At 41.1% G+C, this 11822-nt stretch overlaps 1 protein-coding gene across 1 annotated transcript; it reads right to left on the reverse strand.

The window, feature by feature from the left end:
- Positions 1-297: 297 nt before the first annotated feature.
- Positions 298-9077, reverse strand: LOC134445170 (uncharacterized). Its single transcript, XM_063194255.1, has 9 exons — positions 8883-9077; positions 8442-8588; positions 7185-7366; positions 6574-6710; positions 6233-6326; positions 5610-5942; positions 5298-5466; positions 4464-4585; positions 298-823 (listed from the first exon to the last, which is right to left on the reverse strand). The coding sequence occupies exons 1-9, from the start codon at positions 9067-9069 to the stop codon at positions 500-502; spliced, it is 1695 nt and encodes a 564-aa protein (XP_063050325.1). The 5' UTR covers positions 9070-9077; the 3' UTR covers positions 298-499.
- Between the last annotated feature and the right edge of the window lie 2745 nt (positions 9078-11822).

Here is an 11822-nt window from a genome sequence, read left to right on the forward strand (position 1 = left end):
GGTTTCAAGACACTTTCCCAATGTATTTCTTACAGGATTATCAGCCGGTATAGCAGACAAAACTTTGTGCTTAAACTCAGAATGAAGTCCTTCTGCAAAATCTTCTAAATGACTTACAACTGATGAAACTACACTATTTGCCACACCACTACCAGTTAGTTTAGAAATAATTGCAGCACAAATGTTTTTCGTATCGTCACTGCTACACTGACCAGATCTATTACTTTCAGTTTGAAAAGTTTTTGAAACAAGACAATCAGGTTCAAGCTGAAGATTATCAAAGAGGCCACCCTCTTCTGCATCATCACCGTGACAGAAATCGTTACCATGAACAGTATTTAAATGCTTCATCAAACCTGCATATGTACTGAACTGACGCCGACAGGCGTCCTGGGAACAAGACAATTTGAACTTGGTGCTTGGGTAAAAACTGTGTCCTATCCGCAAGTGGCTTATTAAGGCCTTACTGGTGGTATGCAAGGCTTGACAGATAAAACATTTAAACATTGTCATTCAAGATCTTGGCACGCAACTCACGAACACGCGGTGACTCGTCTGTGGAGGCAACATCGATGTTGAATACAGTGGTCTGTACAAAAGTGTACAGCTGGACCAGGGACTCATCATACGAGAGGTTGAAGACGTAGTGACACTTGAAAAGTTCGTCAAACGCACTCAGTGAGCTGGTGTGGTGGCATGGAATGAGCTGTTTGTCAACGGCAACATAGTAGGTGTCAATCTTGTTACGGGTACGGCCAACCGCAAGGATGAATGGCTGCTTTCCTTCTCTTTCTTTTAGACGTTCATCAATGCTGCTGCATGACTGCAAAACACATGATAAAAAACATCTCTAGTGACTTATTTGCTTCAGACATTAACAGTAGGTTTTAGATATGTGGTTCTTAACCTTAGCCGTTCCCAAGACAAGCCGCGCACCCCCATCCCAAATGTCTACACATGTACAGTCCCAGGAAAAAGTTTGTACACCCTTTGAAATTTCTTACATTTCTGTCAAAATTGATCATAAAACATGGTCTGATCTTCCCGGAAATCTCAAGAAGGAACAATCAGAGTCTGCTTTAATTAATTCCACCCAAACATTTACATGTTATCATATTTTTATTGTTCATAAGGCCATAACATTCACAGGAGAGCAGGGCATAAGTAAGTACACCCTTGCATTAAGTAGGTTTTAACCCTCAGTTAGTTGAAATATCATCAACCAGACTTGTCCTGTAGTTGCAGATCAGATTAACAAAACAATCTGTTTGTATCTTGTCTCCCTCTTCTTTAGAGAACTGCCTCTCGTCAGCAAGGTTTGTGGGATGTCTGGAGTGCATAGCTTTCTTGACTTCATGCCATATAATCTCAATTGTTTTTTGTCAGGGCTTTGACTGGGCTATTTCAGAATGTGTATTTCATTATTATGAAGCCATTCTAAAGTCGATTTGCTTCTAAAGTATGGGTTGTTGTCACATTTCAGGACCCATACTCTTGTGTGCTTCAACTGTGTGACAGACTTCCTCACGTTTTTTCTGTAAAATATCACAATAAATTTGAGTTCATTGTTCCACTGATAATAGCAAACTGTCAAGGACCTGAGACAACAAGGAAGCCGCATATAATGATGCTCCCGCCACCATACTCAGAAGAGGAGATGTAACCAAGAATAGCTAAAAATGGGATTCATTCTGCCAATCTAAAATTAATGGGGTTTCTGACCAAAAAAATATTGCTGCACCTTTGAGGTTTGCGAAAAAGCATTTATATGCTTTATAGAATTACTGCAAAATATTCTGTAGACCAACGTTGAAACCAAAGTTGAATTGTTCAGGGGAACACACAATGTCATGTTTGGAGGAGAACTGGAGAACCACACCTTCACCAAAACATCATCTCCACCTTTGAGTATGGTGGCGGGAGCATCATTATATGCGGCTACCTTCCTGCCTCAGGCCCTTTTCTGTTTGCTATTATCAGTGGAACAATGAACTCAGAAGTTTATCGAGATTTTTTACAAAAAAAGTGAGATCTGTCTGTCACACCGTTGAAGCACACAAGAGTATGGGTGCTGAAATGTGACAACAACCCATACTTTAGAAGCAAATCAACTTTAGAATGGCTTCATAATAATGAAATCCACATTCTGGAATAGCCCAGTCAAAGCCCTGACAAAAAACAATTGAGATTATATGGCATGAAGTCAAGAAAGCTATGCACTCCTGACATCCCACAAACCTTGCTGACGAGAGGCATTTTCTAAAGAAGAGGGACACCAGATACATCCAGATTGTTTTGTTAATCTGATCTGCAACTACAGGAAACATCTGGTTGAGGTTATTGCGACTAACTTAGGGTTAATACCTATTAGCCTTGGTCTCATTACCGCGCTTCAGCGGCCCGGGGCCGCCCGGGGCTCAGGAGAGTGGCCGGCTCGGAGCTGCCGGCCCCGGGCCATTTTTTGCCTGATCGGACTCATAGCCGACCCCAGGCACATTCAGGTACACGCCTTGTTTGTGAAACGTCAGTCGCACAGCCCACTTTCGCCCCAAATCACAGAAGGACAACAACAGAACAACGACAAAGAAGGAGAAGAAAATTGAGCAAACTCTGCTGGAGCAGGTCGCCGTTTGGCTCGTAGCCTACGGACAAAGACGACAAGAACTGCAAAGAAAATGGCTTGCCTTTCAAGAACAGTTTTATTAGCCTACATGGCAAAGTTGTCGATTCAGAAGCTGTATGGGACGCAGCGCATGTTAAGAAGACAAAGACGCATGAAAAACAAGTTTTTCCATGAAAAGAGCTAACTTAGAAAGAACTGGTCTTGTGTTGGGGACGTACAAATGTAGCCTATTTAGACCGTCGGTTTAATTCGAGGGAACAAAGAACACAGCGACAAAACAGATTTCCTCTCTATCCGGCTGGAGAATAACGCCATTGTTTACTTGAAGTAGCGGCCGCTTAAGGTTAAATAACTGTGGATTGAAAGAACATAAAAACGTTCCGTAAAAAACTGTAAAAAGCTAAGAATCTCAGCTTTCGAACAAGCCCTAACACATGTCTGTAGGTCTAGGTTAAGGAGATCGCTGGCTGTTAGGAAAAAAATGACGAGATAAAAAAAATAATTGGAAAGCGCTATTTTTTCACTTGCAACAGCGGCCGCTTACAGTTTAATAACTTTTGAATGAAAGAACATAAAAACGTTCCGTAAAAAACTGTAAAAAGCTAAGAATCTCAGCTTTCGAACAAGCCCTAACACATGTCTGTAGGAGAAGGAGATCGCTGGTTATTTATATATTTAGACCTATATATCTTTTAGATTAGGACTCTTTAGCTTAGATTCACCATGGCGTGAAAGCACAGGGGGACTTATCGCTAAATTCTGGGCAAATTATTAGTTTGGGGTGTTTGGCTTTCTTATGGCATAATTTCATAAGATGCAACTTTGGCACTTCTGTTTGTGTTTTTAAAGTTATTTAGCCAACATAACTTTTTTGTTGTTATCAGGGCATCATGGGCACCACACACTTAAACTTGGGATGTCATAGCTAAGTCATGTCGGCTTTTTTCTGCTTTTAGCCGCCAACTCTTGTGCCATTATCGTGATTTGGCATGCTTTCCACTGGACACCAATACAAAGTGTCTCACAAATACTCACACATGACATTTATGTCGGCTTATTTAGCTTTTGCGCTATTATCGCCGAAGGTCTGGTAGGCTATATCGCACGTGGGCTATATCGCCCGAGGTTGACCCCGCCTCCGAGCCTCAGCGGTGCTTGCTGGCCCATCGAATTCGACGGGCCAGGGAAAGCGGCCCTTAGCCCCACAACCTGGCCCGGCGGCCATCTTTAGCACCTAGCCCCCTTTTGATGAGATCACCGTCAGCCCGCTTTTGTCCGGGCCAGCCCGGGGCTGGCCCTGCAGTGAGACCAAGGCTATTGAATGCTAGGGTGTACTTACTTATGCCTTGCTGTTCTGTGAATGTTTACATCTTATGGCCAATGAAAATATGATAACTTGTAAATGTTTGGGTTGAATTAGTTAAAGCAGACTCTGGTTGTTCCTTCTTGTGATTTCCGGGAAGATCAGAACATGTTTTATGACCAATTTTAACAGAAAGGTAAGAAATTTCAAAGGGTGCACAAACTTTTTCTTGGGACTGTATATGCACCAAAAAAATGATTCAAGTGATTAATTACAATGCTTCTTAGTTTAGACATTAATTACAGCAATGCTCTTACATGGGGACAAAAACATGTTTAAATTTGGTCTTAATTTGGCCTAATTATAATGTTTGGAAGCAGAATTTTGGTCACAACCTCAACACAATCAAAATTCCATGCACCCCGTGAAATCTCTGGCGGAGCCCCAGGGGGTGCCCGCACCCCAGGTTAAGAACCACTGTTTTAGAAAAACACAAGTAAACACTAGTAAGTTTTGTAAATTTTACGATTAATGTACCTTGTGGAAGAGCACCATTCGATCAGCTGCATCAGTTGGGCTGATCTTGGTCTTCTTGCGTCCAGCCGTGGGAGGCAAAAGATGAAGTAGCAACAGCAGTGTGGCCATGTCACTGTCCCAATCTATGAGAGAGAGAGAGAGAGAGAGAGAGAGAGAGAGAGAGAGAGAGAGAGAGAGAGAGAGAGAAGTCAGTGATTAACATGTGAACAGAAAACATTAACTCATTTCTGCCAAAAGCAACTGCAAAACCCCTGCTGAAAAGTCTTTCTTTGGAAAAAGTGTCCTCAGCCTATAAAAACCTTAATATCTCAGCCCACGAAGCACATAAAAACATGAAATCAGATGTTTTTAAAAGCCAAGATCCTCATCTTGCATCAGGGATTTTTTTTTACTTTAATCTCAATTTATAGGTACACTGTGTAAGATGTGGCCAAACTGGGTTGCAACTACGCTGTTCATTGAAACTGTGCTGCCTATTGCTAAATTTGGTCTTTTCATGAATATTTACTAAATAATAAACCAACATTTACAAGTATGAACAAAGTCCAATAACTTTTGCAGCTAAAAATGTCTATTTCTTGACATTCAAAATGGCGCACCATGGAGAAGATACCCCATCCCAGTCAAAATATCAGTCAAAATACTTGGAATTTGATGGTGGTGGTACGTATTTGTTCAAAAGGTAACACATGTGAATGGGCAGCATGAATTCTGGAAATGAACTACTAAAAATATTACACAGCGCACATGGGTCAATTTTGCTCTACGCAGCATGCAGCATCAATGGGTTAAACTGGTGTTATTTATACTGTAAAACACTGTGTGCCAGCATACCATCACTCTGTGGGTGTCTCTCAGCCGCTTTTACCAGACGACACAGATCAGTTGATGGAGTCAGCTGGGTGGCCTCTTTGATGATCTTCAGCTTGAATGTTGTGTCCCACTTGTTCAACAACTTGGAACTTGTTTCAGCACCAAACAGCAGGTTGAAGTCTTGATTTACCTGGTAATCACATAAAAGATGATAAAATATTGAACCAGGGTTAAAACTCTGATTTAACCATTGCTAGGACAAGGTTTTCATAACAGCACACTAAGGACACTAAGGCTGAAGTATGAAATAAGGAAAATGAATGTTGTACTCACGAGTCCTTTTACATCCAGGAAACGTGGGAATGTTTTGAAGACATCCGCGCTTCTTTCTGGGTCATGCACCAAGTCCTGCCGATATTGAAACGTCATCTTCATTTTCTCCAGCACACTTGCTTCTTCAGGGGTGTGAATAAGAAACGAAATGGCTTCCCTGCAGTCGTCACCATCTAGCTGCTCAGGCAGTGTTGTCACTTGTCTTCTCCGTTTTGGCCCTTGGTCTTTAGGCAATGATGGCTCCTTTGCTGGCCTCTTTGCTGTAGTCCTGCTCATTGTCTTCAGACGCCACGCCAAATATCCAGTACCTTTCTGTGCATCATAAAAATGCTCCTACAACAAATGATAGAACATGAAAATAGTCTTATATCAGGCACAGCAAACGGAAACAAAAGTAAAATCATCATTAAAGTCAGGCCATTATCTCTATGATTCTTCTGTATTTTAAAAAAGAGGTTCATAGCATATTCCAGTTTCAATAAAGTGTCTAGCTTCAGTTGCTATGAATAAAAAAAATGAGAAAAAAATAATATAATGCAATAATAGCCATCCTATCGGTCGTATTAGCCACTTTCCAATGTCATTTTTTTCTACTGACTCCTAACAATCAATGCAAAACTTACATATCCTTTTGGTGAGAATGGATCCTTAAGTGCAGGAAAAAGTGAAATGATTCCCAGCGCATACTTCTCCTTCTGTTGACGGGAGGGAATCCGGCTATAGTTGCAAGACAAGAAATTCACTTAACCCATTGTGCCATGGAGACCCATACACTGCATTCAGGTTCTTGAGATTTGAACGGTCTTATTAAATATGTCGGTAAGATAGAGCTGAATGAATTCATTCTAAGGCAAAATGAGGGTCCTTTCCCAGAAAGGGCTTAGGACAGAATTAATACTGACAGGCAGGAGAACATTTTTGCACAAATGTAAACCCATGTCAAAGTTCAATTACTAGGTCTTACCCATGTCTCTCAGTCATATCACTTGCCAGTATGTTGACAAGCTGCCTCCTGGTGCGGTGCTTCAGCGTGTTTTCTGATTTATACTCTTCAAGAATGTCCTCTCCTCCAGATTTCCGAAGCAAGGCATTTTTGACCATCTGCTTACACAAAAAACAAACATAATTATCATCATTTTTAAACAATTAAGCATGTTAAGTGTCATGCACCACAGGTTACATTTATATATATATGTTTATATATATATATATATATATATATATATATATATATATATATATTAGGGGCTTTTATGCATTTATTTTGATAGAACAGTCTGAGATGGTGACAGGAAGCAAGTGGGACAGAGAGATGGGGTGGGATCGGGAAATGACTCCGTCCGGACTCGAACCGGGTTCCCCGTGGGCATGCAAGCCCAAATGTGGGGGGCTTAGCGCACTGCGCCACAGCGCCCCCCACCACAGGTTACATTTGAGTGGTTTTCCCTGATGCAGTTTTAGGTGAGAAACAAATGTTTCAGGAGTTTCAGTATTAATAGAAACTTTGCCAGTGTCTGTGCCACAGAAATGCGGTACGTTCACTTACAACACATGACTGTACTTTTAAAATGTTACCTCTTTTGCGGTCTCTGACAGGGGAGCTTTCACCACAGATGGGCTTCCGTCTTTGTTCTCTCTACTACAACCTGTAGAAAGACTCTTTTCTCTTAGGTCGCTGTCGCTTGATGAAAAGGACAAGGTGTCCGTGAGAGAAGATGCTGAAGTAGAAGGTGTTGAGTGGTCTAAAGGAAAGAAATCTGTACAACACATCCTTTGATTAATATATGACTGTGGTAGTATCCATTTTCACATGGGCTGTTGCGGTAACATGTAATGTTGTGCAAGACAAGTACTGTAACTATTAGTGTTTTTAATGTTCCTGGAAAGTTCCAATGGCAATGGACAGTATAGTTGCAAAGCTGACTGGCAAGTCTACATACCATACCTATAAACCAAACACCAAAGAGTGAAAGCATTACGTACATTTGTACAGTGGGTCTCAAAAGTCTACATAAGCTTACCCCTCTTCAAATGCCAGGTTTTTGTTATGTAAAGAAAATGACAGAAAGACAAATAAATTCTCTGATTTTTCTAACTTAAATAGGAAATAAAAACCTTACATTAACATGGTTGCATTAATAAACACACCCTTGAACGAATACTTTTGTTTGCAAAAAAACCTCCATATCAGACAGATTGCGAGTGTATCCTCTGTGCACAGTCCTCCTCAGATCACACAACTAATGTACGATGGGATACAGGTCTGAACTCAATCTGGGCCATTCCAAAACCTCAACCATACTCTGGCGAAGCCATTTCTTTGTTGATTTAGGTGTGTGCTTGTAGGGCAATTGTTGTTCTGGAAGATGAAGTTCCTTTGCATCGTCATCTTTCTAACAGAGGGTCAAAAGTTCTGTGCCACTACCAAAGCCTCTGTGGAAATGCTCAATTATGAACAGGGCCGTGGTAGTGGCACAAAACTTTCGGCCCCCTGTTAAAAAGGTGAAGATGCGCAGGAACTTAATGGCTTCACCAGAATAAGGTTGAGGTTTTGAAATGGCCCAACAACAACAAAGTATTACGTTTAAGGGTGTGCATATCTATGCCACCATGTTGATACACGTTTGTAATTTGTATTCCCTCCATTTAAAACTTTAAGTTTTTTTTTCGCTAGCATTGCCCAGTATAATAATTTAGATTTAAGTGGGGAAAATCATTTGTCTTTCTGTCGTTTTTTTTTGCATAACAAAAACCTAGCATTTGAACAGGAAGGTAGACTTCTTTTAGGCACTGAATGTTATGTACTCTTCATTGACAGCATAAGACCCATACCTTCATCTGAAGTTTTTTCACGAACTGTCAAGCAAAGACCTGGATTGGACTCCAATAGTTCTGAAATGATGTCTTCGTCAACTGCTGTATCTGCATCATCGAACACCTCAAGCTCAGTGCCATCAGGAAGCCCAAACTTTTCTTTCACTGTAAAAGAAGAGAAACAATGACAATCTGAAATCTGACCCTACCGTATATATGGCCATTCTGGTATACAGTATTACTGTTGTACTTTTCAGTCAATGGCAAATGTCTGTTATTATGAGATCAGTACTATTGCATAGAAGGATTGTAATATAGTAGGATAATTTGAAAGTTCAGTTCCTTTCCTACAGATGTGCAACAATAATGTCTTTGAAATCACATGTAAGGGGAGTAAACAGAAGACATATGCCATGATAACACCGTCAATAAGTGTTTTTAAGACATCAAAGTCCTTGCCTTTACTGATGAAGTCCACATAGGTCACGGCTGAGTGACAACTGATATACTTCTTCACATTGCGATATTTAACTTTCAGCAACATGCCGTCCTCAAATGGGAAATCCTGGAATATATTTAGAAATGCAATGTCAACATACCACAATGTTGAAGTGGAAAAAGAGATTAAGAATACACCGCTTTTCATAATTCACAGACTACCCATTTATTGAATCAAGCAAATGTAATCTCATTAAGTTTTACGCTTGTAGTTGTTACCTAAAAGGTTAAAAAAAAAGTATGGTTATATAAGATGAGCTCAAATGAGGTTCAAGTAAGGCTCTGGTGATACTGTTCAACTTTGTGAATGCACCACGAAAATTAATCTATTATTTTCGTGAAGGCTTTACGAAAGGTGGGCAATTTCGTGAATGCACCACGAAAATGAATCTATTATTTTCGTGACGATGTTACGAAAGGTGTGAGATAGGGCTCTACTGTTTAGGTAATGACGGAAGAGAGAGGTTTTAGTGGCAGGCTGGCAGCTGACAGACACCCCAAGGTCCAAAAACAAATTTCAGGGAAATGTTTGTTCTAATTTTGCTGACTAGACAAATGAGCACGCTCTGTCGTCCTGCATGAAAACTCGTTGTGAACAGCACTAGCTTTAAACAGACAGACGTGTCGTGCACATGTTCCACAAGCGCTACACACAGCCAACCTGCGCAATCTAGTTGATGTAGCATGAAGCACCAGTTACCATCTAGCCTGCACACTAACTTGTCGCCAAAAAAATCCCAACTCGCGTTCACAAAGTGAGTAATGCAATATCCTGAAGACTTGGGATTTGAGCTGGCCAACTACTTCACGTTTGCCCCGTTAACACCAGATAACTCACAAGAGCCAGCTCGGAACGATCGTGCAAAAGCAGCATTTCATTTCCTGAGCTGTATCTCCCCACTCAGTCAGTTTGTCAGCGTCTCTGAAAAGTTTCTCTGACAGAACGCACATTCCGAAGGAAATCAGCAACAGCTACAGTGACCATGTGGTCGTTTAAACGACAGCATTAGGGGATTAGAATAACATATCAAGCAGGCTACAACTTTTGTGAATAAGACAGCAAGGACCGCAGATCCCATGAAGTAGGCTAGTCACCGAGTAGTGCCGTGGTGCCAGTGAGAGAACCGCTCACTGCTTGGTGCAGTAGCAATGCTCGAGTTTCACTAGGTACAATCAACCATGAAACATAGCCATACAGGTCGAACCCTTACAAAGCGTCTCATTCAATTACGTGTGGGCTCACTTACCACTGCTATTTTTACCCATCCCATGTCAAATGCCTTGACAATGCTGAAGTGAGGAGTTCACTAGCTAAGTCCGTTTGGACAATGATAACCTGAAACTCGAAGAGACCCATGGCTCCTCGGTCGAGATTCTTACCTTTTCAGTAGAATTCCCGCTACACACACACTATTGCTGACTTCTAGAGCTCTAATAGCTAATTATGTTAAGACAATTGCGGATGCATGCATCGGTCGATACATCGGTGCAATAACAAAATGGCGGAGGTAACGGTTGCATTTTCAAATGCCTTGCTGTCAGCTGCTAACAATTAGGCAACTTTCACGAATGAGATGGCCCTCCTATCAGAGAAACGACTCTGCTTCCTAATTAGCCCACACTGCCTCCCACAGGTGGCAAACTTAAAACAACTGTCGGCAGATATTATGCCAGATACGGTTTACTAAGGAGCAATATAGATTCGCTGGTGTGTCATTTAGAACTAGTTAGATGGTGTTATTTTGGAAAACAAAGCGAAATGTCCGTCGTCAAGCCTGTAGGCTAATACAACGTGCTCACGAAACTAGCTTGCAGTTGGATAGCCATGTCCCATTTCACAAAATATATTTCATTTTTCACAAAAAGAAAACATAGGGGATATTATGCTTAGGTTAGGCTACATATTACATGTAGGCCTAGGTCAGGCTGCAAATCCTTGATTCGTCTAACAATTAGTTGTTAGACTACGGTTGATAACTAGTCCAAACACAAAGTTTTTAGTTGACCAGGTTACACACATAAGCCTACACTCGGCTGATTTGTCTATTTCAAACATTCTCGAAAATACAACCAACCTCACATTAATATATTAAGATTCTTACCTTTTTAAGCCATTATCTATTTCACATGTGGAAAAGATATCCAGCAGCAAGATGTCCGCCGTCCAAACGGAAGAATCAGATGAAAGAACCGGATGTGGAATGTCACTCTCAATCAGTGTTAGGCAGTTAACTCTTTGAAACAACACAGTGCGCAGAGCTTTTTAAGCACTCCCAGTGTTAAAGTAACACCACAATCAACACCCAGTGACTCCCGTTCACACCAGAATAATTAACACCAGTAAAATCAACTCAAAATAACACTTCCAGTTTTGCTGTGTAGGGTGGTAAAGCATTGCGGAACGGCCGCGATTTTTTCAGTGTGTCAGTGTCAGTGTGAAAGGCTGTCAGTGTGAAAGGCAGAGAAAAACACACCGGCCGAAACTAAGCAGAAAGACCGCGTTCGTCTTGCGTCCGTTCCGTTCAGCTTTGGTATGTTTGACCCCTAAGGTGCCAAGGAGTTGGTAAAGGTACACTGTGTAGGAGGACTGTGGCCAGAGTTGGTATTTACTCATTGAAACTGTGCTGCCAAACCGGATCATTTCATTAATATTTCAACGGCGCTTCTGAGTTTGACAATTTCAGGAATATTTACAAAATAATAAATATTTATTATTTACTAATATGACCAAAGTACAGGAAGCTCTGCAGCTAAAAATGTAAATTTCTGGACGTTCAAAATGGCGGACATGGTGGACATTTGTGGATGGGCAGCATGGATTCTCCAAAAACATTACCCAGTGCACCTTTAAGGTTACTATATTACTATATTGTAGCATGCTACACGGATCCATTGACTTTC

This window comes from Engraulis encrasicolus, chromosome 3 (assembly GCF_034702125.1).
Source record: "Engraulis encrasicolus isolate BLACKSEA-1 chromosome 3, IST_EnEncr_1.0, whole genome shotgun sequence".
Classification (NCBI taxonomy): domain Eukaryota; kingdom Metazoa; phylum Chordata; class Actinopteri; order Clupeiformes; family Engraulidae; genus Engraulis; species Engraulis encrasicolus.